At 45.6% G+C, this 26560-nt stretch overlaps 1 protein-coding gene across 1 annotated transcript in view; it reads left to right on the forward strand.

Moving 5' to 3' along the window:
* Window positions 1–26560, forward strand: part of Ttc9 (tetratricopeptide repeat domain 9) — a 36309-nt gene that overhangs the window by 3235 nt on the left and 6514 nt on the right. Inside the window, exon 2 of the mRNA NM_001033149.3 lies at window positions 26083–26265. Within this exon, the coding sequence (NP_001028321.1) occupies window positions 26083–26265 (183 nt within the window). The remainder of the gene's footprint in view (window positions 1–26082; window positions 26266–26560) is intronic.

Raw genomic sequence — 26560 nt, forward strand, 5'->3', positions numbered from 1 at the left:
TCTCAAAAAAACCAACCAACCAACCAACCAAACAAACAAACAAACAAACAAGAACAAAAAAAACCAAAAAAGAAATCTGTGTTGAATATGTGTATGGTATGTTGTTGTTGTTGTTGTTAGTTGTGGTGGTGGTGGTGGTGTGTGTGTGTATATATGTGTGTGTGTTTACAAAGCAAGGGTCCTTGTCCTCATATATATGTAGTCACATGTCCTGCTTTTAACCCCACTTCAAAAGAATTTATACACGTCACTAAAATATTTCATGAAGATTATTTTAAATGTAAAATAAGAAATGTAAGTGTGTCAGGCATGGCAGCACATGTCTTTAATCCCAGCACCTGGGAGGCAGATGCAGGCAGATCTCTGTAAGTTCGGGACCAGCCTGGTCTACAGAGTGAGTTCTAGGACAGCCAGGGCCACATAAAGAAACCCTGTCTCAAAAAAAAAAAAAATTAAGTGTGCATTTTCAGTTATGTTTGGATAGAAAGAAAAATGACTTGTGTTGTTTTAGTTAGGGCTAGCACAGTCCAGCCTGGCCCGTAAAATGTCCTCTCCCCTGACCGCTGGCTGGCAGGAAAGAGATGGGCAAGAACAAATTCATCCTGGCAGAAAAGCAGGTGACTTCTATTGGGGTTTTGTTGACACCTGGGCAGCCTGGTGATACGGTTCTTACAGCACTGTCTTTCCACATAAAGCCATATGTAGAGATAGAGGCTTGGCATTGGGAAAGAACTTAGAATAGCCCAGAAATACCTAGAGAATTAGGCTGTGTTGCTAAGGGCTGCTATTCTCCAAACGCGAGGCTAAGGTGAGGCTTCTGGAGAAAACGTAAGCTCATGAGCCCTCCTGATCTATCTATAACCCCCTGTAAGTAATAGCCAGGGGCTGCCAGGAAGCAGGTAGGAGGTGTTAGTCTAACACCCATTCGCATGTCCCCAGGAGCCCAAGAAGGGTGCACAGAGACAGTCTGCAAATGGTGCCAGGCTATTGTCTGTTCTGATCAGATTTCATTTTTTCAGGAGGACTCTGGCTAGCTGTGCAGGACTAATAGATGGGGATTTTGCGTGGCTTGTTTTCTGGGAGATTAAAGGGATAGTATTTTCTTCTTCCAGAATTTTAATAGACAAAACAGTCTCACCTGCCCAGGAAGACCAAGGAATCTGAGCCTTACAGGCCACAGAGCAAGCATGCATCTAACTGATGAGTGGGTCTTACTGAACTGAACAAGACACGTGATTCTCCTGGGGCCTTGGTACCTGTGGAGGGTAGAACATTTCCTCTTGGGACTTCGGGGGCTGAGTTAGGGCATGTGGCTACCAAGATGTACCACACATTGCTTTGTTGATACGTTTAAGTGATGCCCAAGGTTTAAATGGCAGCAGTGGGGATAGGTGCCATTGGCTCCAAAGGCTAGGAATGTGTGCTCCTCATGACCGGCAACAAGCACCATTTTGTTCTATTGCCATTTTCTATTTAGAGCTATGTTTGGGAGATTTCCTGTGTCTTACCAAAGGATAGACAGAATCAGATTGGTCTCAGCCGAAGCCCCCAGTATTAAAGTATGATGAGGCTTAGGAACAGCTTCATACCAAAAGAAGTCCTGGGATAGTGTCCTCTGAAACTAGCTTCATTGGTCTTAATAGACATGTCTTGAACTCATAGGCCAGGACTGGTCATAATCCTCAGAGCTGTCCTAGATTTTTGTCAGGTTGACATAAGCCAGGATCATTTGGAAAGGGGAACTTCAGTTGAGCAAATACAACCTCCCCCTCCCATCAGATTGGCCTAAAGGCAAATCTCTGAGGTATCTTCTGCATATGATTGATGTGGGAGGGCCTAGCCCATACTGGTCCTGGGTATATAAGAAAGCAGGCTAGACAAACCATGAAGAGCCAGCCAGTCAGCAATGCTCCTCCGTGGCCTTCAGTTCAGCTCCTGCCTTCAGGCTCCTGCTTGAGTGCCTGCTCTGACTTCCTTTCATGGTGGACGGTGATTGGGATGAGTTGGCCCAAATGAACCTCTTTCGGGCTGCTTTTGGCTGCCAACCCCAAGTGGCAATTGGCTGTGGTTCCCTATCCCAGCAATAGAAACCTAACTAAGGCAAGAGCCGAGCACAGCATGGAAATATAAACTTTGTTCAAAAAAGCAGGGAAACCATGTCTCTAAAGATCCCAAAATGTAAAACTCTTACCTGGGACACAGCTGCTACCCAGGACTTAGAAGATTAAAGCAAGAGAGTCATGAATTTAAGGCTAGCTATCCTGGTCTACATAGTGAGTTTAAGACCAGGCAGCCTCGTCTACACAGTGAGTTCAGGGCTAACCAGTATGGTCTACACAGTGAATTCAAGCTGGACTGTCTCAAAAACAACCCAACCAGAAAGAAGAAAAGGTAAAACTTTTCCTTTTTTTTTTTTTTTTCATGGTTGCCCTCTCTGACATGGTGGGGATTTTTTGTTTGTTTCTTTCTTTTCTTTTCTTTTTTTCCTTTTAATTTGCTATTCAGTGTCATTACACGTAAAGAAAATCAAATTTTTATATTGGAATGATCTTTACTATTCATCTGTGCTTTGTGCAATGCCAGTTTTAAATGAGAATATGACTATTTAACTTGCATGTGGAATCAAAAATTACACAATTCATATTTTGTAGTTCCTACATGCATACATAATGTATTCCTACTGGAACAGTGGGAATGCTGCACAAATGAACTGTTTTTATTTAACTTCTTTATATGCATATTTTATATGCAGATGCCATATGTGCACTTTCTACAGGGCTTTCTGATAAGTGGGGAGAGAGGAAGGAGCTGGGGGTCACCCTATTCTTTCCTTTGTGCCAGTTCTAGCGTAAGTGATTGGCTTATGACAGAGAACTAACAGAAATAAGGGATATGATCTGGTTCTATGGGATATTTGTGTTACTTAGTCCCTACCACCCCCCGAATTTGAAGACGTTTCTGGTTTAAGAGTGTGGCTTCTTGGGTCCGCTAATGTGTCCACTTCATTATAGACACGACACCTTCACCTACTCTCATTGAACTCTGGGTCATGGATCTGCCATAAGTCTGTGCTTGCAGGATATTGTGAATTCAAATGTGAATGGGGCTTCAAAGAGCAGTACTGCACTTATCTTACACACATGTTATATGCTGTCATCAGGCTTCACCTACAGCAACAGAAGAATATGAAAACAAGCACTGAATGCTTTCAAGCAAGGATCCAGGCAGCTTCATAAGTGGTCTGTCTCTGAAATCAACCCTAAATGAGTCTGTAGGAGAGGACCGAATGGATACATCTAAGTATACAAAACTGGGTGCAGACTCTGAGACGAAGTCTAGAAAGAAAGGATATTCAGCAAAAGGTGTGGTGGACCCAGACACCCTAGCATAGAGGTGCAGGAATCACAAATACAAAAAAAAAAAAAAATGGAAAGATGAAGGAATTCAGAAACTAGGGACAAGCAATTACCTGGTGGCCAGAAGATGAGACTTGGGGTGAGAAATCGGGAAAGGAGAGGGAGGGAAGGGAGACTCAAAGCTACTGAGACCTGGGGCTGTTGCATGGATAGTGTATTAGACAATATATCATGAAGTCCTTATAAATGTAGCTTCTAAAACCATCTTCCAAGGAAAGATGGGACAGTAAGTACACAGAACACGTTCAGGGAAGACACTGGGAAGAACAGTCTGGCCTTGGGCTTTCAGCAGAGTCTCTAAAGTGGATGCTTAGCCTCCAAACGATGACACCATTGCATACACTAGCAAGCGTTTGGTGCAAGGACCGTGATATAGCCGTCTCTTGTGAGACTAGGCCGGGGCCTAACAAACACAGAAGTGGATGCTCATAGTCAACTATTGGATGGATCACAGGGCCCCCAATGGAAGAGCTAGAGAAAGTATCCAAGTAGCTAAAGAGATCTGCAACCCTGTAGGTGCAACATTATGAACTAACCAGTACCCCGGAGCTCTTGACTCTAGCTGCATATGTATCAAAAGATGGCCTAGTCGGCCATCACTGGAAAGAGAGGCCCACTGGACAGGCAAACTTTATATGCCCCAGTACAGGGGAACGCCAGGGCCAAAAAATGGGAATGGGTGGGTAGGGGAGTGGGGGTGGGAGGGTGTGGGAGACTTTTGGGATAGCATTGGAAATGTAATTGAGGAAAATACGTAATAAAAAAAAAGAGAGAAAAAAAAAGTGGATGCTTACTCTGCCTCCAGGGGTGTCCATCAGGCAACCTCTAGCTAGAAACTCTGGAAGGCATCTTAAAACCAGATTCCCTACGGTCCAAATGCTCAAGAATATCTGTGAAAGATGCAAAGATCTGGCTGCTGCACAGACAGGAAGAAACACCAGGATGTGGAAGAGCCTAATGCCGTTCCGGGAGCGTTAAGGTTGGGTAGCAGCTCCACACGGATGGCCCCTCTGCCCTGTACTCAGTCTCAGCAGGCTCTTCCAAGATGGAAACTGGTTGTCTTAACCAACCAGCTCAACACTTCCTGATTCCCTTTGGCGATCCATGTATCTTTGAAACCATTTCATATTTCTGCTCAGATAATAACTGTGGCTCAGTCTCAATCACAACACAGTAACATGTGCCCTAGTCCAGACAAGGGCGTCAGACATAAAAAGACCAAAGATGTAGGTGGAGTGCTGGCTCAGCTGTCAAGAGCATGTCCTACTCTTGAAGAAGATCTGAGTTTGGTTCCCAGCACCCACTTTGCGTGGCTCACAACTGCTTATAACTTCAGTTCTGCAGGGATCTGACATCTCTGACCTCTGTGGGCTCCCGCACATACCCACCAGAGACACATAATTAAGCAATAATAAAAATATATCTTTAAAAACTGCCATAGAAGAGTTGAGTTTTTCTAATGAGGTCCATATGGATTTCAAATTGCTCATAGCAATGTGAGGTTCATTACCTATTGTATATCTTGTTCATTTATATTTTCATATCAACGTTGAAGAAGAACTATGTTCAATAGGACCCAAACCAATAGTTTTCATTTAAAAAATAATAGTAAGTGTCAGGGAGAGTTGGCTTAAGCCAGAGAAGCTCGTGTTAGAATGTGTCCAGGTCATCTCTCCATCTGTCCATATTTCTGCCAAGGGGACTTTACAAATATTTTAGGTTTATTTATTTAGGCACCCAAAATGACAGGCAGAGTTTACAGAGGCTACTTGGGGAGACAAATGTTTCCCATCTATAGTACGTCCATGTATAAAGGGCTCAAGAATTGTGTAAGATAAGAATTTATGATTGCAGATTGGTATATGAATTTTCTGGTCTGCATCACAAATTTTCTGTTTGGCTTAGATAGGGAAAGTTGTCTTTTATTTATTTATTTATTTTTGACAGGGTTTCTCTGTATAGCCCTGGCTGTCCTAGAACTCACTTTGTAGACCAGGCCGGCCTCAAACTCAGAAATCCGCCTGCCTCTGCCTCCCAAGTGCTGGGATTAAAGGCGTGCGCCACCACTTTCGGCTTAGGGAAGGTCATCTGAAATGAGCCTTGAAGCAACCACCACCAGCAAAACAACAGCCATGCTAATAACAGTAACCAGTAGAAGAGACAGAAAAGATTCGCATAAGCCTGGCACGTAGTCCACAGTCCACAAGTGTGTGTTGAGAAGACTGAAATGCTTATGTCTTGTGTATCTGTCCTGCCTTAAGGAACCAAATTACCCAACTGTTCACTTACTGTTTATTGGGTACCAGTTCCGTGGTAGATCCTGCAGGGACTTAGGGGTCTGCAGCAGTCAATATGAAGTGAAGTTTCCCCTTTCAATGAACTCTCATGTATATTCCACTTTGATCTGTACAGCTTTAGAAGACAGAAAGTCTGAGGACTGGGAACAGTTAAATCATTTTCCCTTGGCCACAGAGCAGTACACAGCAGACTGGAATTTATCTGTCATCCCAAAGCCTGCCATTTTAGCCATCCATGCCACATGGCTTCGGTATTAAAATGGGTCTTCGTGGAATTTCCATCAGTCCATCTGTTTTCCTCTTTTGCGACGGCACTGACTACATCACATTGGTGTTAGAAAGATAAGCTTTGATGTTTCCAGGGCAAACTCTCATGTCCATCCTTTAGTCATTTCTCCCAGAACTTAAGCACTATGCTTGCTCCTCATGGGATCCCATTTCATGCTGGTCCTGAGAGAATTACAAGGAGAGCCCTGGCCTCTGTGGCCAAGCAGAGCTGGTGTGTTCGTGACTTTTCATGCTGTGACAGAATACATGGCAGGAACGAATTAAGAAAGGAAGCACTGAGCAAGGCTCACAGTCCATCACGCCTGGGAAGGCATGATGACGGGGGTGCTTTGTGGCTGAGGCAGTGAGAGCCTGCAGTGACTGGTTAGAGGACCCGCTGCTAGGATGAATGCTTAGGCAGGAAGTAGGGCTATATCTCATAAGCCCTGTTCTTGCTGCTGTGTGTCTGCCAGCTGCCTTCCAACCTCCCCAAACAGAGACAACCAAGAAAAGCCAAACTGTTCAAACAACTGAGCCTATGGGGACACTCCCATCAAAACCATAAAGCCTAATACCCTCCCATGTCAAAGGTGACCTGGGTCTGTCCGGTCAGAGACGAATAAGTCTGTATGTGGAACTGTTTACAGAGCATAGAGACTCCGAAGCCCACCCTACCCCCTCCTCTTGGCTTCCTGCCTGCTCTGGGGTATGTGGCTCCAGTCACAAGTTTTGAGAAGTTTAAGTGGACGTGTTAAGAGTAGGTGTTCACTTCCGACGTAGAAGAAAGCACCTGCTGGGGAAGGTGCAGGGTGTGTTCTCTGAGGGCGGAGATGTCACCCCCATCTTTAGGAGCACATGCAGAAGCCTGGTGTGATGCAGAGGCCTGGGCTGCCAGTTCTGTCTCCTGTTTGCTATGTGCCTCGAGCCTAGAAACTTTACCTTTTGAGTTATGGGTTTCTAGTTTATGAAAAACAAGGGTTGGATTCTGGGATCTCTGAAGCCCCCTTCCAGTCTCTCAATGATACATTTCCGATGTCCTTCTCTTCTGCACTGCAGGCCATTTCACAGAACAACATGCTTCTGTGTGTTCTCACATGACCAGTCTCCAAAAACTTACACAAAAAGGCACAGTGCAGAACAGCATTTGTTATGACGTCCTCTGTTTAAATATTCAAGAGACAATAACGGTGTTAAGTTTGAGATTACATGAAATTGTAGCAAAGCTCACCTTTGAAAAAAAAGAGGTTAGTTAAGGAACTTCAGACAGAGGACAGACAGACAAGGAGCTCAGCTTTTTATATAAAATCTCTCTTATTGGATTTTCTAACTATATGCTTCATAACTTTTTTAAAAAGAAAAGTGATGACATTAGTTTTCTGGGTAGAGAAATTATGAGTTTGTTTGTTTGTTTGTTGCTTTCCTTACATTGACTCCAAAGTAACCCAACATACAAACACATTTTTCCATATTACTCTGAGAATCAGCTATGTCTTGTCATTGTCAGACAGTAACATCAAACATGTCAAACAAATATCCCAGAGCCCATATTTTCTCTTTAGGTCCCTAGCAGGATCCAGTCTACATACAGAGCTCAATCCAGGCAGTGTGGTACCTCACAGAGTAGGGGGATGCCACACATTAGCATCAGCTTGGGTCTGGTAGGCTAAGACAGGGAAGAGTAGGGTCAGGCTTGTGACATAAGTTGGTCCTGAACGTTACTGCTCTATCATTTGGGAAGGGGAGTGGGGTGACCATTTAGGATTCTTGTCTGGGAAATGTTGCCTGCTGCTGTGGCTCATCATCACCCAAACTTGTACCACTCTGTTCTCAGAATGTCATGTGGGGGCCAGTCTTTGAGATCAGGCTCTGCTGAAAACCAGTTCATCAACTTCAGGTAGAGGCTCAGTTTGTGTGTGTGTGTGTGTGTGTGTGTGTGTGTGTATGTGTGTGTGTCAGGCAATTTCCCTCCAAGTCCCCTTTTGGGAGCATGAAACCACTAGGATTTTAAGGGCTTTTAGCCATTTTCCTACCTCATCCTTTCTGTCTGGGAACGGCCAGAGCTGGGGAGGGAAATGGGAGACAAGCTCTCTTTTATTCTGGTCTACTCATCTGTGCTGACACGTGCTCATTCAAAGGGCTTGGCTGAGATTGCCAGGCAACCCTTGTAACTTGGAGAAGGCCAAGGGACTTCGTCATCTCCCGGGATGTTAGAGAAAGGTGTGTGGCTTCTGAGAGGGTGGTGGGTTGCAAAGGGGTTAAAGCCAATAGCAACGTCTCCATGGATCCTGGCATCCACTGATGACCCGAAAGAGCACATATTGATGCACGATTAGTCAAAAATACTGACATTTGACTCGAACTGCACAGTCATTCAGCACTAGAAATTACCCTCCCCCTCCCCAGAGGGGGGCAGGGAAAGAAACAAAAAGCTTTAGAGACAGGCTGGCAAGGGCAAGAGTTTCGGGGAATAGATGTCGGCCAAATTCTCGAATCTTACAAAGAAGCCACCCTTGGCATAAAGCTGAGTAGCCTTGGGGAGTCTGAAGGTTTTGGTCTAAGGCAAAACTGAGCTCTTTTCACCTCCAGATTGTAGACCACAGAACTACTAGAAATTTGAGTAGACTCTTCTCTGACACCTCTATAGGGAGGACTGTGTGCCCATGTGTGCTCAGAGACAGGGAAGGAAGAGATGAGATGCAGAGGAAAGCCCCAGCTACACAGCAGGGCCCCAGAAATGCACAGGGTAGCATAGTGGAGGAGAATCCTTTGCTTAGTGTAAGGACCTGGACTTGACCATCAACTCTGGACAGATCCCAACCCTGTGAGCTCCTTGGTTCATTAATGCATGGAGTTAAGATAGGTACCACAGAGGAATACCATATGATAACAGGCACACATACCCAGCACAGTGCTTGACATATAGGAGATGATTTAAATGACAGTTATGTGCAGGGGTGGTTATATTAATGACAGCAGAGGGAGGCATATGGGAGGAGGTGAGGAGGATGTGGCAAAGGAGGCTCTATGAACATGGGAAGGATATGGGAGAGCGCTAAGGACAAAGGAAGGGTCATAGGTCATGGATATTTCACCCCCACTAAGCAGCTGTGAGCTAGGATAGGTGAACAAGATGTATCCAACACCCTTGGTGTAGATGTGAGGAGGCTGAGTGAAGGAAAAGTTGACCAGATGTTCTCTAGAGAGTCAAGTGAATTCTATCAGGACCCCCTTTTCTAGACCCAAAGGGTTAAGAGCCTGTGTCCCATCCCAACTTCTCAGGATTAAGGGATCCATTCAGTCAACACATAGAAACTGCTTGATAGGCACTGGAAAAAAATGGTTCAGTGGGCAAAATACGTGTTACCACAAGCTTGAATCCCAGAGTTCAGATACCCAGCACCCACATAAATTCTGGGATGGAATGGTGGCACATCTGTAAGCCCAGCACTTGAGGTGAAGACAAGAGTATTCCCAGAGCAAGAATCCTGCTTAAACTAGCTGAATCATGAGCTCTTGGGTCAAGTAAAGAGGCCTTGCCTTAGTGTCTATGATGGAGAGAGACAGAGGAGACCGCAAAGTCAACCTCTGGCTTCTATAACCCAGGTACACACGCGCGCGTGAGCGCACACACACACACACCACATATAGCCAAAAATAAAAAGGGAAAGAACTGCTGGGTTCTTGACAGCCATGGGCTCCAGGCTGAGCCTGTGTAAGTGAATGGGGCTCAGTTAGATGTGTCCGAATGTGTTTCTCCTCCATCTTCCATCCTCTGCCCCAGGGTTTCCCAGGTTCTTTCTTTGAACTGACCAAGGAGGGAAAGAATTACAGGCCAGGGTGGGTACTCTCACAAATCAGACCTGACCCCAAGCGGTCTAAGAGCAAGGACTTGATGAGAGAAGAAGACCCTAACTGTGATCATTCAGGTCCCTGTAGGTCCCATAGAGCCTAACAAGAAAGCGAATGCATTGATGGAGTGGGATGGGGCAGGTGCCACAGAAGAAGTCAAAAGACAGATGCTGGCCATCTTCTACAGTGTCATGCAGGCACCTAGAGCCCAGAGCTGCTCCTAAGCTGAGGATGGAAACAGCTCTAGCATGGCTGGGTGTCGAGGAGTGAGAGGATAGTGATGTGAAAATCCCTGTGGATTTCCTCTCAGGTGTTCCAAGAGCAGAATGTCCCCAGTCCTCTCTACTCCACACCAGCCCAAGACCCAGACAGCACTGTTTGTGTAGCAACTCCTTTTTCTCTAACAGAATATAGACCAGGTGTTTGTTTTTTCTTCGTGTTTTTTCTTAATGTTTTTTAGTTATAAAATAAAACATTGTAGCAATCAAAGTTGTTGAAAAGTACAAGAAGTTATGACAATCAATAAACAAACAAACAGATAAAAATAGTTGTCAGTCATGTCACTTCATAATTTGCCTTTCTCCAGTTTGTGAAGGAATGAAGTTGGTCTGCTTTGACTCTTACAGACCCCATGGGGTGCTGCTCAGTCTCCCTTGGTGTCACCAGTGGCAGCCCAGTTCTTCCTGCCACCTCCTTTCGTAGCACTATATTAGTCTGTTGAATTAACTCAACAGACTAATGTAGGTGATGGGATGCACAAGGAGAAAGTCTTATTAAATCTTATCAACCAGGGCTGGAGAGATGGCTCAGTGCTTAAGAGCATCGACTGCTCTACCGAAGGTCCTGAGTTCAAATCCCAGCAACCACATGGTGGCTCACAGCCATCTGTAATGGGATCTGATGCCCTCTTCTGGTGTGTCTGAAGACACCTACAGTGTACTTACATATAATAATAAATAAATAGAATAGAATAAAGTAAAGCTTATCACTATCAGGAATTAATCACTAGACCCTTACTTTGTTGGCAGGTTCCTTTTGCTTCTTCCATGGTTATCACTCTTTTCCCTCATTTCCATGTCAGCCTTCCCCCCACACCCCCCGCCCCCCCCAACTCCTGTCATTACATGTGCAGAGCAATTTGGCTGGATTTTGCCCACTTGAATTTAACCAGTACCCACCAAGCTTCCCCATGCTCATCTGAGGCAGCTGTTGAAGATACTCCTCTGCAGGGGGTGGGGTGGATAGTTTTGCTTGGGGGGGTGGCACTGTTTTTTTTTTTAAGTCATTCGGTGTGTAAATGTTTGCACTCTCTATTTTTTCCATCCGTATTTTCCATTGAGAATAGTTTAGCCATTAAATTTTATTATTCCTTACACTTTTCCAGTTGCAGGAGCGTGCCATTATCGATTTAGCTACTAGTCAGCATTTTGGTTATTTTAACAATCTGCTCTGGTACTGTGCTGCCAGAGAGGTTGGGCGTGACTCTTCTGTTTCAGTTGAGCCTGTTAACCCACCCCAAGCATCTGATAGCAATGGAAGGCTACTGGAGAGTGGATGGGGCAGAAGAGATGCCACTGGGATTACAGAGGGTGGCAGGAAGGCTTTCAGAACAGAAAGGTTTGGCTTGCTGTTGTTGTTGTTGTTTTCTGTCTTAGTTACTGTTCTGTGGTTGTGATGAGACACCATGACCAAGGAAACTCTTACAAAGGACAATATTTAATCGGGGCTGTCTTACAGTTTCGGAGGATTAGTCCCTTATTATCATGGTGGGAAGTATGGCTGCATACAATCAGGCACGGTGCTGGAGCTGGAGCGTCTTTGTCCTTTCTGTAGGCAGCCACAGGAAGGTGGGTGGGTCTTCTGACCTCAGGGGATCTGAGCCTCAGGGGGACATTCTCACCCAAACCTCCACAATCTTCAAAGAGAACAGGATGAGACTTGAACTTCTGATGTCTCCCCTTCCCTAGCTTGGGATCAGACTTAGATATGTTCTCGGCAGAGCTGACAAGGGAAAGATGGTAGCACACGGGTTTATCCTGAGTACTTCTGGTGGTTGTACCAGTCACCACCTAGCAAATAGCCAAACTGACATCCCCGAGACCCTGCTTCCAGACAGAAGAAGACTCGGCCCATGCATCCTGTCATCCTTTGTCCCTCCATTGCCTTTCTGTGTCACATCAAGATCAAGAATGAGTTTTGGGGGCCATGGTGGTGATAATTTGAAAGAGAGTTGATATCACAGCCCAGTAAGGCCTTCCTCCTTGGAAGTGGCACGAGAGATGTGTACCAAAGGCTGAACTGACCTCGGGACTCAGCTTCAGCTCTCTTCAGTGGGTGCCAGTATCCCATAAATGACTCAGCTTAGAGGATGCTAAACTGCTTTTCCACCTTGGCTCCTTCACCTGCTATTTAATGGCTGGCTACCCCATCATCCTCCAAATCTTTATGGGTGGGGGGATTGATTCGATGCCCTACCAGATGGCAAAAATCTACAGATCCTCAAGTCCCTTATACAATGCGGTGTCATATTTGCCTGTAACCGGCATACATCCTCCTGTGTATTTTACATCATCTCTAGATTACCCACATGACCTAAAAAATGCATTTGCTATTCGGACGGCTGTCATAAATACTGCCTTAGGGGATGACAAGAAAAAGTCAGCTCAGTACAGATGCAGTTCCCCCCTCCCCCAAATATGTTTGACTGACAGTTGGCTGGATCTACATACACATGCAGATCTGCAGTGTGAAGGGATTGCTTGCCAGCAAAGTGGATATGAATAAAACCTTGAAGAAAGCAGTATCTTTTCAGTGCTTTCCCATAATCCCCTGCACAAGCCACGAAGGTCGGGTCCATATTGAGTAGCTTTATCAAGGGCATCTGTCTGGGATCCACAGTGATAGTGAGAGGAACCATGAAGCACCCCAGCACTGGGACATCCAGTCGGAGGTTTCAGAGGTAGGAAATGGCAGGTTGGTAAAGGCAAAGGAGATACTTTCCCAGAAAGAAAGCACCCCAGAAAGAAGGAAAACAAAAGAAGCACTTACCAGGATTTATATCAGCTCTAGTGGGAGCCTGTGGTCATCAGTATAAGTAGGAGGCCCAAGATTTGTGGTGATGGGATAAAGATTTACCCCCTTGATATAAATCTGCCAAGTGCATCCTGAATGTGGGAGTGGCAGGTGAGTGGGAGACTCCTCTGTCTGATTGTTGGAAAGGGAACATATTTCTGAGAACAAAGACACAGCTACTTGGAGGGTACTGGCTCCCATCTGGCCACCCTCCTGCTCACAGTCATTTTCCACTCTCTAATCTTGGAAGAAGAAGGCTTTGGAGAATAGCAACACCAGGTCCCACTCCTGTGGGTGTGACCCCCTACTGTCTCCCTAGTAGTTGAGTGCAGGGCTTAGAGAGTCACTTAGGGGAGCCTAGAGGCAGTTGATGGCTGCCGGGAGAGAAAGAGTCAGCTTTCTTTAGGAAGGAGTGTGGCCACTATGAGGTTATCCATGCCCTAGCTGACGACTCTACACCCATGAGCACACAGGCAGAACTAATGGGAATCAGTGGGTTGGGAGGAAGATGTAGGACTGAGGGGTGAGTGTGATCAAGACACATTGTATACATGCAAGAAATTTTCATGGAACAAATATAAAACCTTGAGTTCTTTACATTGGCAACAATTTAAAAAAAAATCACTTGACTCCCAGAGCCCCAGCTTCTGGAAGCAGAGTCAATGAATGATACCTGCTAGATTATACTATTACTAAGAGAGACTGCCATGACAGGTACTGGGTGAGGAATTTGAAATGCCTTAGAGATACTTGTCTGGAAGAGCAAAAGAGGCATACATCGTAGACACCTGAGGCCATGGGCATCTCCTGACTTAGGATGAAGTACACTGTTACATGAAGTACATTGTTAGTAACTAAAAGGATCCACTTGATGACCACATCTGCAGTCATAATTTCAGTGAAAAGAGATTCCCCGAACACACATTACAGACCTTATCAATAGGCAAGAGTATGTTATAATCAATAGACTTTTTTTAAAAAGTCATACTTTCTCAGTAAGCCATTAATAGAAATGAAGGAGAAAGGGTGCCCAATCATTAAAAAGCCATCCTCAAGAATCTAAAACTCACTTTGCACTTAGGAGCAAGAGACTGAAGGGCTATTCTCCCTTATGGCCTAGGAATTGAACTCTTGTGTGTTTGTTCATGAGCAATAAAGGTGGAAATAACTATTCTTATCAGTTTTACCCATAATAACTCATAATTCATAAACATTATGATGGCAAAACCATTCTGTACCTTAATTTTAATTTAGAGCATAAATAGATAGCTCAGGTATCTCTCTAGATAAATGATTGACAGTGGTACACCCACACCATACAATACTATTCACAAATGAAACAGAGCGAACTGTTGATACATGCGACAGCTTGGATCTCAAGGGAATTATGTTGGCTAAAAATAATTCTAAAACATTTTATACCATATTATTCCCTCTTCTGCCCCGCCCCCATCTCTTTCTGTTGTTTAGTTTGTTTTATAAGAGGATTTCTCTATGTAGCCTAGGCTGCCTTTGAACTCACTGTGTTTCCTGTGAACCCACTGTCCTCCTAGCACTAAATCCTGAATTCTAGGGCTAGGACATGTCCAGCCCATAGAACAATTTTGAAACAACAACATTTAAAACACAGAGAACAGATTGACAGCTAGCTCCTGGGGAGAAAGGGCAGGGGGAAGGTCGATGTGTTTATAAAGGATGACTGATGGGAAGGTCTGGAATCCAAGCCTGGACTGACGATAGCCTAAACTGTAACCCTGATTCCAGCACTTTACTTGGTGGCCTTGGGCAAGGGACTCAACTTCCTTGTGCCTCTGATTCCTCATCTGAAATATGGACAAAATTCGAGAATACACCTTGGAGGCAGTTGTCTAGAGTAACTCAGTGCTTAGAAAGCAGGTCTAGCCATTCACACTCGCTCCAGATTTCCCCACACCTGTGCTGACTGACTCCCGAGAGGTACCTGGGCACTGGCCACTGATGCACAGCTGGATCCTTCTGATCTCACCATGCAGCACCCTGTCCTGCCCCTTCTCTATCCCTCTGTCCAGGTTCCCTCATTCCAGCAAGAAATCTCAAGTCACCAGGAAAAATAGTCAGGATGCCCTGATTTCACAGTCTGTCTGAGAACAAGTGTTTGTCTATACATGCCAATATGCCAGCTCTAGAACTTGGCCATCTGACATCTCTGCCCTTTGGCTAGTCCTGGAGTACCTAGCGACTGTTCTGGGATTAACAGCTGCAGGATTCTTAAACGGGCATCTGGGGCCTGGAGAGATGGTTCAGCACTGCCTGCTCTTCCAGAGAACTCAAGTTTAGTTTCTTGCATCCATGTAGGTGGGTTATAGCAATTCCAGGTCCAAGTGATCCAATGCCCTTTTCTGACCTCCGTAGGTACCTGCACACATATGGTGTGCACACATAGGATAATAAATCTTTTTTTTTTTTAAAGAAAAGAAACACAGATTTGTAATCTCAGTTATTCAGGAGGCTGAGGCAGAGGGGATCACAGGTTCAAGGTAACCCCGGATAACAGAGATTGCATCTAGAAATAAAGATTTTAAAAATGAGAACAATGTTGGCATGGATGTAGGGAGGGGACACTCGGTCACCGCTGGTGGGAGTGCAAACTGGCATGGCTGCTATGGAAATCAGTATTGAAGGTTCCACAAAAAGCTAGAAATAGATCCACCACAGGATCTAGCTATACGACTGTTTTGTTTATGCCTAAAGGAGTCTATATCCTGCTATAGAGATGCCCATCCCCCATCACTGCTTTATTCACAACAGCCCAACCAGGAAATGGAAACAGAATGTCTATCCACTGGTGAATAGATAATGAGGATATGGTACATTTACACAATGGAATATTACTCAACTATTAAAAAAACAAAATTATGAAATTCACAGGTAAATGGAACTGGAATTAACCATTCTGAGTGAGGTAACCCAGACCCAGAAAGGCAAAGGTTGCATGTTTTCTCTCATTGTGAATGCTAGCTTTGAATCTTCAGTGTGTGTGTGTGTGTGTGTGTGTGTGTGTGTGTGTGTGTGTGTGTTGGAATACCTATAGAGGTCAGAAAATTAGTACAGAGATGTGGAGAGGGTGTTCCAAAAAAGAAGAAGAAAGAGAAGGAGGAGGAGGAGGAGGAGGAGGAGGAGGAGGAGGAGAAGAGAAGGAGAAGGAGAAGGAGAAGGAGAAGGAGAAGGAGAAGGAGAAGGAGAAGGAGAAGGAGAAGGAGAAGAAGAAGAAGAAGAAGAAGAAGAAGAAGAAGAAGAAGAAGAAGAAGAAGAAGAAGAAGAAGAAGAAGAAGAAGAAGAAGAGGAGAAGAGAAAACATTGTGGTATAAAGGGTTAAAGAGGAATAACAGAACAGAAATGATTAAGTTGGAGTAGGGGGTGGGAGGGTGTAGTAAGGGAAGGCATGGGAAGGAATAAAGAACAGCAAAGACCTTAAGAAAAAGCCATTTGGAAACCTACTCCTGGAGATGCTTCCTAAGATATATACATACACATATATAAAATGTTTAAGTGGAGCTATGCTATAATGGGGCAACACTTTCCCTACTCCATACCACAGGCTAACAGATAAAAATCCCAGCTCCAGGAATGAAGTTATCTCTTTTGAAGTTGTTGGCCAGTGGGTTGCAATGTACCCCTTGAAACATTGTAGCCAGTCATTGGCTACATTGTGGATTCTTCTTTCTTTCCCCTTTCTCCATTCTTTTTCCAACCTTTCAACTCTCCATACTAGATCTGAAAGGAGAAAGGAGGTGACCTTATCATTACTACTTCCTGCTGATTAAAGTGTTGAATTTCTCGAGGCAACTTTGATCTTAGCCAGCAGGATATCTAATTTTCTTCTTCTTTCTTCTTTGCACATGATTACTTAACAAACCATGACTGACAGCAACCAACATCAAATATCCAACAACCCACCACCAACAACCAACCATCCACATGTGCCTCTCAGAGCCCTAGAATTTCTATACCCTCAGAAAAGTCCTCAGAATTCTCAGTATCACACAGTCTCAGAAACTATCTGCTACTGGCAAAAATCACACCCCTGCTAGAGCACCAGGCAAATCATAGTCAGCTGCTGTGGGCTGTCTGAAGCAGCCACATAGCCCACAGCTGAGATTAAAGTGAAAACACATTTTATAATATTTCTTTGTTTTTCAAAGAAACAAAACCTCCAAAATTGTCACTACAGTCTATTGTCATGGCTCTTGGTTACCACTCTTCAGAATTTGACATTGGGACCTTGCTATTGAATACACCAATGCTTGAAGCATAGAACATGGAGAAATTAAGCTGGTTCTCACCTGCAAAATTCATACCTACTGGCTAGTTTTTATAGTTCTGGAAGGTGTTACGCACACTGCCAGAAGAGTAACCATCAGACTCACCCAGATGTAAACCTGAAAGCTGTAATAATGACAAGCCTGGCAAGATACACTCACTGGTTCACTGATGGCAAGAATGCCATGGGAGTAACCAGCCATTTTCTGTATTGACAAAAAGCCTGTTCCACAAGATGAAATCCATTCCTGGCACTTTTATCTGGGTCAAGAACCTGTGGCTAAACATGTCACAGGCCCTTCGGGAGAATCTACTACTAGTCTTCTGATAAATGGGCATAACATTAAGGCAGCTCCTGATAATTTATCTTTAAACCCATCTCCCAAGTCTGATGAGAGGAGTTTCTTTATGTAGTAGACAGTGAGAAGCCAAGACCATATCTAGTCAAGATGCAGAGAATGAAATCCTGAGGAATTCTCAGCCCTAAATAGGGCATCTATACCCTCTCCTCCCAGGGCTCATGGGTCACTGTGGAAGATGGTCCTTGATATACATTTAAGAACATGTCAAACGATTTGATGAGTTGGATAAAAATCCCCCTCCCTCAAGTGTGTAACAGCTGCTCCTGGGCCTCCTCATGGGAAGGTAACGTTGCTTCTCTAGGGCTATAATAAATTGCCTCGACTTGGAGGACTTAAAGTCAAGAAGACAGAGCACCACAGCACTCCAGAGGCTGAGAGTCCGAGGTCAAGAGGACAGCAGAGATAGTTCCTCCTGAAGGTTGAGAAATAAATGGTTATCTAAATACCTGGTAGCCTCAGACATCACTATGTCTCTTCCTGTGGCCTCTCTCCATCTAAGTCTCTGTGTCCATCCATGCTTCCCTCTTTAATAGAGACATTTGGATTAAGGCCCACTCTAATACATCCTCTTAAAAAATTACAATTACATCATTCTACACCCCCTGCCGTCCAGTTCCTCTCATGCCCTCCCTCAAACTCATGGCCTCTTTTTCTTTATTATTTTTATGTATTCGTGTGTAAATAAATATAGAGACACAACCTGCTGAGTTTCTTTAGTATTACTTGTATGTATATGGTTCTATAAAGGCTCCACTACTTAATATTGGATAATCAATTAGAGGGCTCACCCCTGGGCATGACTAGTTAATTCTCCCTTTTTCAGAGTTCTTAATTGCGTGTCACTCTTTATTGAGGGGTGGACCCTTGAGGGTTCCCTCATCCAAGCTGGGATGTTAACTAGTGTTGGAACTGTTCAGGTCGTGTGCATGTAGCCATATTATTGAGATTTCATGAACGAAGCTTCTCGATTAGATCTATAAGGCTCATGATCCCAGCATGCTTCCTGGTCCTCCAGTTCTTACAATTTCTTCCTTGATCGTTCCCTGAGCCTTGGGGGTAGGGATTGTGTTGTAGATGTACCAACTGGGGCTAGGTTCCACATGGTCAGTGGTTCTCTGCATTTTGACCAGTTATGACTTTCTGTAATGGTCTCCAATGACCTTCTCTTGATTAAATCAGCACAGGGTTTGTTTTTGTGTGTGTGGTTTTGTTTTGCTTTGTTTTTTAGTTTTGGCTTTTAATCTCTAAATAAGATCACATTCGCTGAGGATTATGACTCTTACATGTGTTTCGGGAGGGCATACGGCAACACAGCGTAGTGAAGCAGCTATGGAGAACGGGTCCCTTCTCCTGCCCAACCCCAGTGGCTCCTTCCTTCCCATGCAGCTCCTGCTTCCCTCTGTTCACTGGGTAAGAGCGCACCAGTGAGTCAGCTGTAAGAAGAAGTCGGTGACTGCATGAACTTGTTCTTCCCCTCCTTTGGGTTCTCTTCATCTTGTGCCAGTTGGTGGCATCTTGCCCAGGCAGTTGCTATGCCCTGGATGCACCAGGGGAAAAAAAAACAGCAACAGAACAGGTGCCAGAATCAGAGAAGATTCTGTCGCTGGCGTTGTAGCCTGAAGCCTCAGTGTGGTTGCCCTGGGGAATGTCGCACTTAAGGTTTTCTGTGTCCATGGGTGTGCTTGAAGCTCCTGGAGCCACCAACTCTCTAATCTTTATGAACATAGGTGTCTTTGTGGAGCTGAAATAGCCTGCCAACTCTCTTCATAAAATCATACCCAACCACCCAAGTAGGCAGTTCCAGAGGCACCTGTGATTGGAGTGGTTGGAAACTTACAGCCTTCACCCTGTAAATCACACCAGCTCCTACCACCACCACCACCACCACCACCACCAATCAGACCAGCAGAGTCTCCCTTTTGCTTCTTCTGAAGCGAGGATGGAGCTTATTCCTCTAGTCTCTGTTGCCTAAGCAACTCCAGGCGTGTTCATTTAGACTTCTCAGAAGACTTAGAAATCAGAAAACTAGTGACATGTTTTCAAGGAGGCTCTTAAGAGATGGTTGTTGCAGAGCTTGGGCCCGTCATCATGTGTCCAGAGTGGACACATCTCCCACCATGCAACTCATTTACTGTCAAATAACTACCTCTTCAGAGGCCAGGCTAAAATCACTGCGCTGTTCCCAGGAAGCAGCTTTGTGCCCAGTCAGTCCCGAGATTTACATTAAGAATGGAAAAGAAAAAAGGAAAGGAGGAAGGGAGGAGGGAGGGTGGGAGGAAGTAAGAAAGGGTGGGGGGAGGGAGGGAGGAAGGAAGGAAGGAAGGAAGGAAGGAAGGAAGGAAAGAAGGAAAGAAGGAAAGAAGGAAAGAAGGAAAGAAGGAAAGAAGGAAAGAAGGAAAGAAGGGCGGGCAGACAGACAGACAATGACTTGTCTTCTTGATTTAATGTTTGGTTTAAAAGCTTTGCTTCAAAAAAGAACCTTCCCTAAGGCCTTGCCTTGGAAGATCACCTCCAACTTGCATCCAGTCTATACACACACACACACACACACACACACACACACACACACACACACACACAAGAGGAAGGGAAGGAGAGAGATAGAGAGACAGAGAGAGAGACAGAGAGAGAGAAGAGATGAGATGAATCCATTAATGGGTGGGACTGATAAGTTATCTTACCTCTTAACCTTCTCATGCTGACCATAATCCCCTAAAGAAGACACCTCACTCAGCTGTAAGGATGGAATTCCTTTTAACAAGGAATCAGGGAAACAACTGTATTCTTCCATAAAGAGGCCAACACTTTTTCACAGGCTGCTGGATCTAAAAGGACAGATGGTAGAGGCTACTACTTATTAGTAGATCTTAGGCCCCTGGGTTAGCAGATAGAGAGTCAGGGCCTGATGAAGAGAAAATGGTTTTTGTCATGTTGGTTAGGGACAAAGGGTGAAGCAAAATCTCACCTTCTGATTCCCAGTCTGGGGAATATCGGTCTGTGCCACACTGCAATTCAAACAGGGCAGATAGCAACAAAGTGAAAAGATGCCTCTTCCTCAGCAGTGAGCCTAAAGTACCAAGGGAATGTGGATGAAGGGCTCAGACTCCCAGAGGAACAGGAGGACACAACAGGGTTTCCCCCATGCTAGCTAGCTCTACTGGCTGCATCTCTCACACTCCTGCCTGTCCAATTCCATTTGGTTAATACTCTGAAAACCCACACTTACTCCAAAAGGGAAAGGGGGTCTGGGTGCCTTGGTTGCTTGCCTTTCTGGCTTCATTTTTCTCACAGGCTCTGCACTGGGCTGTCTGCTCCAGCCTGATGTGTCTTCTCAGGGTCCCCCAGGCAACCCCTGCAAGTGCGTGTATGGGTGTTCCCTCTCAGTGTGAGCCTGTCTCTCCCTCCTCTCATCTCTCTTCCCACCCTGCCTAGAAAACTTCTCGTAGTTTCCCTTAGCCCAGTCATCCTCAAACAGGAGTGGGTTTACCTCTCCAGGGGATGGATATTCAGCAATGTCTGGGTGGGTGGGGAGGGGACATTTGTTAATTGTCACAATTAGTGTTTGATGAAGAGAAGTCAGTAATGCTCACCATCCCACAATGTACAAGGCTTCATCCTCTAACAAAAGGTGTCCTGGTCCCCAGCGTTCATAATGGTGAAATAATTCACTTTCATCTAAGCATCGCTCTTCCAGGAAGGCCTCCCCTAGTGCTTTAGCTTGAATGGAGGCCCCTCCCACAGTCCATGTGTTTCCACTCTGCCCTCTCCCTTATAATTTAACACCCAATTTCTTAGCAGTCTCTCAACCCAGGGGATAGAATGGGGTGTTCATAACTTGACACTGTATACGACGACATCTACAAATGTGTTGGGTCACAGCCTTAGCTAGCCAGAGACACATATGGCCTGTGGCCACAGGTTAAAACCGCATGGGGGAGGGCGCACATTGGTCCATTTTCCCACCCAGTGTCTGTGTTCCATGAAGCACACTTTCATCTATTGCTCTTGGGCACACTACTTTCGAGGTGTTCTTTCTTCCCAGGAGTGGCGTGGGTTTCTGAGAGCCTCAAACGTAGATGACTCCAGTGTTCTGGCAGACTTTGGGGAGTCTGGAAGAAATGGCCTGATAGCCCAGTTCTACCCCCCTCTACTTGAGTGGCCTTCAGCAAGTTGCTTGATTTCTCCGAACTCAATTTCATCATTTATGAAGGAGCATAAAAATAGAACCTGTTCCAAAGAGTGATGGAGAGTTAAAGACAAGCACAGTGTGTGACGTTCTGAGCCTGGCTCTGACAAGAGAGTGAGGGAAACCTTAAGGATGGGGCTGGGGAGATGGCTTGCTGTGTAAGAGTGCTTTCTGTACCATCATGAGGACCTGAGTTCAGAACTCAGAACCCACATGAAAGCTAGGTGTGGTCATAGGCATGTCTGTAATCATACTCATGTGAGGATGTGAAAAAGACAAGAAGTTTGATGGTTTTGGCCACCAGCCCAGATCCAGGTTCGGTGAGGAAGCCTGTATCAAGGGAATGAGACGGGAAGGGTCAGGACCACAATACCTTACAACCTCTTCTGGTCTCTGCACACACATACAGTGCTTCTGTGTGCACACTCATGTGTCCATATGCCACACTTCCTTTTCTTTTTTTTTCATTGGTTACTTTATTTATTTACATTTCAAATATTATCCCCCTTCCACAAACCCTCTATCTCATCTCCCTCCCCCTGCTTCTATGAGGATGCTCCCCCACTCCTCCACTCACACCTCACCACTCCAACATCCCCCTATACTGAGGCATCGAGCATCCACAGGACCAAGGGCCTCCCTTCCCATTGATACCAGACAAGACCATCCTCTGCTACATATGCAGCTGGAGGCATGGGTCCCCCCTTTTGTGTACTCTTTGGTTAGTGGTTTAGTCCCTGGGAGTTCTTTAGGGTCTGGTTGGTTAATACTGTTGTCTTTCCTATGGGGTTACAAATCCCTTCAGCTCCTTCCGTCCTTCCCCTAACTCCTCCCGTTGGGGTCCCCATGCTCAGTCTGATGGTTGGCTGTGGTGATCATCTGCATCTGTATTGGTAAGGCTCTGGCAGAGCCTCTCAGGAGATAGCTATTGCCACACTTTCTTACACAAACACACACACACACACACACACACACACACACTTTCTGTGAAGAGCCCCAGCAAACTCCAGGCCCACAGACAGAAGGATGGATTCTTGCTTGGGGGCAGCCTGTCACCTTATTCTTAAGTTCCTCCACACTCAAATGTGCCTACAAATAGAGAGTTCCCCTTCCAAAGCATAGAGGTGCCCCTGTGTCACCTTCAGGTAGGCTCAGGTCACCTCTAGCCTCTCCTCTTCCCCACCAGCATCTTCTTTCAAACCCTGGCCTGGCACCTAGCTTCTTATCTGGATTCCACCTCTCAAGTTCCACCTTCTGTTTCAGCCTTACTCTGGAAGGCTGCCCACTTCTCGGCCTCCCTGGGTGCTTCCTCCAATGTGATCAGGGGTTCCACACCCTGTTACCAACAAGCTAGGCCTTGCCTCCTATCAGGTCTGAACTCTGGTCCATAGCCAAGTGCCCCAGTTCCCATAGGATTCCCTACAAGGGATTTATAAATGTTGTTGTTGTTTTTTTTTTTTTTTTTTAAATGAGCTGAGGGCCAAATAGGTCATCGTACTTGCCTTCCCTCTTATGGGCTGGGAGAAGGTGGGGCTTTCCTATTTCCAGCTTCCTACTTCCTTTCTCTGATGCCTTAGACATCTAAAAACTGTTTTTGAAAGAAGCAGTGGCCTGTTTCCTAGACTGTCCAGGTCAATAAACAGAAGTGTCTGTGTAGAGATGGAAAGTGAGACCGGAAGGAGGTGCTGTGCCTGGTCAGAAAAGGCATCACACAGGGCACGGGAAGCTACACAGAGGAGATCCTTCTGCTCTAAGAGCAGATGTAAGAGCCAGGTCTGTCGGTGGCATCACATCCAGGAATGGCTTTCAAAGCTCTCCCTGTGAGCAGAGCCTGGGACTGGGGAGGGGTCAGAGGAGTCCAAGACCCCTGTTGAAGGTGGCTGGGCTGGGCAGGGTGGGGAGAGGGGGCTTGTGGCATCAGCTCATGGAGAGGGAGCCTCTGGTGCACCAAGAGCTTGAGACTCTGGGTGAGCAGCCCTGCTGGTTGGCTTTTGGCTTAACAGCCAGGAAAAAAATGTGGTGGGTTGGTTTCTTGATCTCTTTCACTTCCTGGTTCTCTTATTCTCAGGCTGAGTTTGTGTGGTTCGCCTGTTAGTCTGCAAAAAGGATGGGGGTTCGGTTCAGAATGCGTGACGGGATGCTACAGAAGGAGGGGAAACAAGTGAAATGGGAACTCTTAAGATTAAAGTCAGTCGCTGGGCGTGGTGTCACACGCCTTTAATCCCAGCACTTGGGAGGCAGAGGCAGGTGGATTTCTGAGTTCGAGGCCAGCCTGGTCTACAAAGTGAGTTCCAGGACAGCCAGGGCTATACAGAGAAACCCTGTCATGAAAAACCAACAACAACAACAACAAAAAAAAAAAAACCAAAAAAACAAAAAAAGATTAAAGTCAGTCACTGGGGAGCAGTGGCACATGCCTCTCATACATGCAGAAGGCAGAGAGAGGCACACGAGCTCCGTTTGTCTGAGGCCAGCCTGGTCTGCACAGAGAGTTGCAAGTCACCCAGGACCAGAAACAATTAATTAATTAAGATTGCAAGTGTTGTAAAAAGACCCTTCTAATGTGAATACCAGGGAAGATCCACATGTCTGTCAGCAGCCCCTCCAGCTCCTCATCCAGGCTGGTCTTGGGTGGCCACCATCTGATTTAAAGGAAAAGCCCAATGCTTTCCCACTCTCCCCTACCTGTAGCCTCTCCAGTGTGCACAGTGAACCTCTCTGCTGTTAGTCAGAGCTTACTACATATGGTGGGAACATCTCAGCAGACTCACAGTGAAGTGCCCAGGGCCCAGGCTTTCAACTACTTTCCAAGATGGTTCAACTCCCCTCCAGGAACACTCTCAACCTATCCCAGCTGCGGTTTAGGTCTCAACCTATCCCAACCTATCACTCTCAACCTATCCCAGCTGTGGTTTAGGTCAACAAGAAAATCCTCCAAGGGAGGGTTTGCACCATTCTATGTGAATTTATCTGACATGGCTAATTATAGAATGAGCGCCTGCCCCCTTAGCTTCCTCCTGCAGGGAACTCCGAGGAAGGTTCCATGTTGAGAATGGGACACGTGTGAGCTGGTCACTAGTCTGTGGGAAAGCTCCTATTCTAAAGAACTGTAGAAACAAGCAAAAAGGATTGAGGCCGAGACCTGTCTTGATGGAGGTCAGGGGCACACGCCCTCGGTATAAACTGAACAGAGTCAGAGTGAAGTTAGCAAGCACCGTTCGAGCGCTCCTTGCATGCCACACCATGTAGTAAGATAACCACATTCCGATAAGACGGGCTCTAGACTGTGGAGCCAGACAGCTTTAGTTTAAACCCTTCCATGACTCTTGCACATTGTGTACTCTCATGAACATCCTTGAATTCTTAAAGGCTCAATTATCCTTATCTGTAAAATGGAATGCTAATAGTACCCACACCATAAGATTCTGAGGATCACATCAGATAAATGCATACAGATGGTGAGACACGCCTCCGGCATAAGACAAGCAGTCAACAGGTAATAGCTAGCCTTATTACCGTTGCCTTTGATAGCTTCTTTCTTGGGCTTCTGTAACAAAGTCCCACAAACTACAAAGTCCCATTAACTAAATGGCTTCAGTCACACAGATGTATTATCACCTGGCTCTGGAGGTTAGAAGTCCAAAATGAGGGTGTCTGTGGGTTGTTTTCTTTGGAGGCCTGTGATGGAAAGTTTGTTCCATTTTCTGAAGTCCACCTCCTGGCCCACCCAGATTCCCACTCCTACTCTCTGGGAGCCTCAGGCATTCCTTGCTATAGGCACAGCCAGCTGTCTTCTGTTGTGTCCCTTTCTGTTGTTCTCTGTATGTGCAATTCCCCTTTCATAAGGACAGCAGTCATGTCAGATGTAGGCCTACTCTAGTGACCTGCTTTTAAAACAATTACCTCTGAGATCCTGTCTCCAAACAAGGTCACATGCTCACGTATTGGCAGCTGATAACATCCTGTGTATCTTTTAAGGGAAGCATAATTTGACCTATGATACAAGTCCATGTAACATGCTTAAAGTTATATGACTTAGTGGTGGTGAAGCTAGTTCTGTAAGCAGTGATGTTTGGATGGCAGATCCCACAGCGTAAACCCCAGAGGAGGCCTCAATTGTGCTCAACATCCTCTGGGATGAACAGATGAGGCAGGGATGTTTAACACTGTAACATGATGACACTGCCAATCTACAGAGATGGGCTGGGCTGAACTCGTAGCTATCCTGGGACCCATGTGGGATGTGGGATGTGGGCTACAAGCTAGCTAGCTGAAGGTGTTGTAGCCTCTGGTTTTGTAATGGCGTTTTCTCTTTATTTCTCTGTCTTCCACAGCCTGCCTGCTCCAGGCCGAGCTGGTAAATTATGAGCGAGTCAAGGAGTATTGCCTGAAGGTCCTGAAGAAGGAAGGAGAGAACTTCAAAGCTCTTTACAGGTCTGGTGTGGCCTTCTATCATCTTGGGGACTATGATAAAGCTCTCTACTACCTAAAAGAAGCAAGGACCCGACAACCCACAGGTGAGACAGATATCCCTGCTTTTTCACCACAGACACCCCTGACAGTTCCTAGGGCCTGCTCATCGCAGAAGATGGTGTCTGTGGCTGGCAGGACTGGGTGGGGCCAGAGGAAGAAAACACAAGGGCTCAGGTATAGGCAAGACCCAGAATGAGAAGAGCATGTGGTCCTTAACTTCACCTGGATTCTGGTTTCTAGGGACCCAAGGCACTCCTTCTCTTCAGATACACTGTAGAATTGGTTTTTGCCTTTCTCAGCTCAAAGCTAGGTCTCTTCACTGATTTAATAAATACATAC

Source organism: Mus musculus, chromosome 12 (assembly GCF_000001635.26).
Source record: "Mus musculus strain C57BL/6J chromosome 12, GRCm38.p6 C57BL/6J".
NCBI lineage: Eukaryota > Metazoa > Chordata > Mammalia > Rodentia > Muridae > Mus > Mus musculus.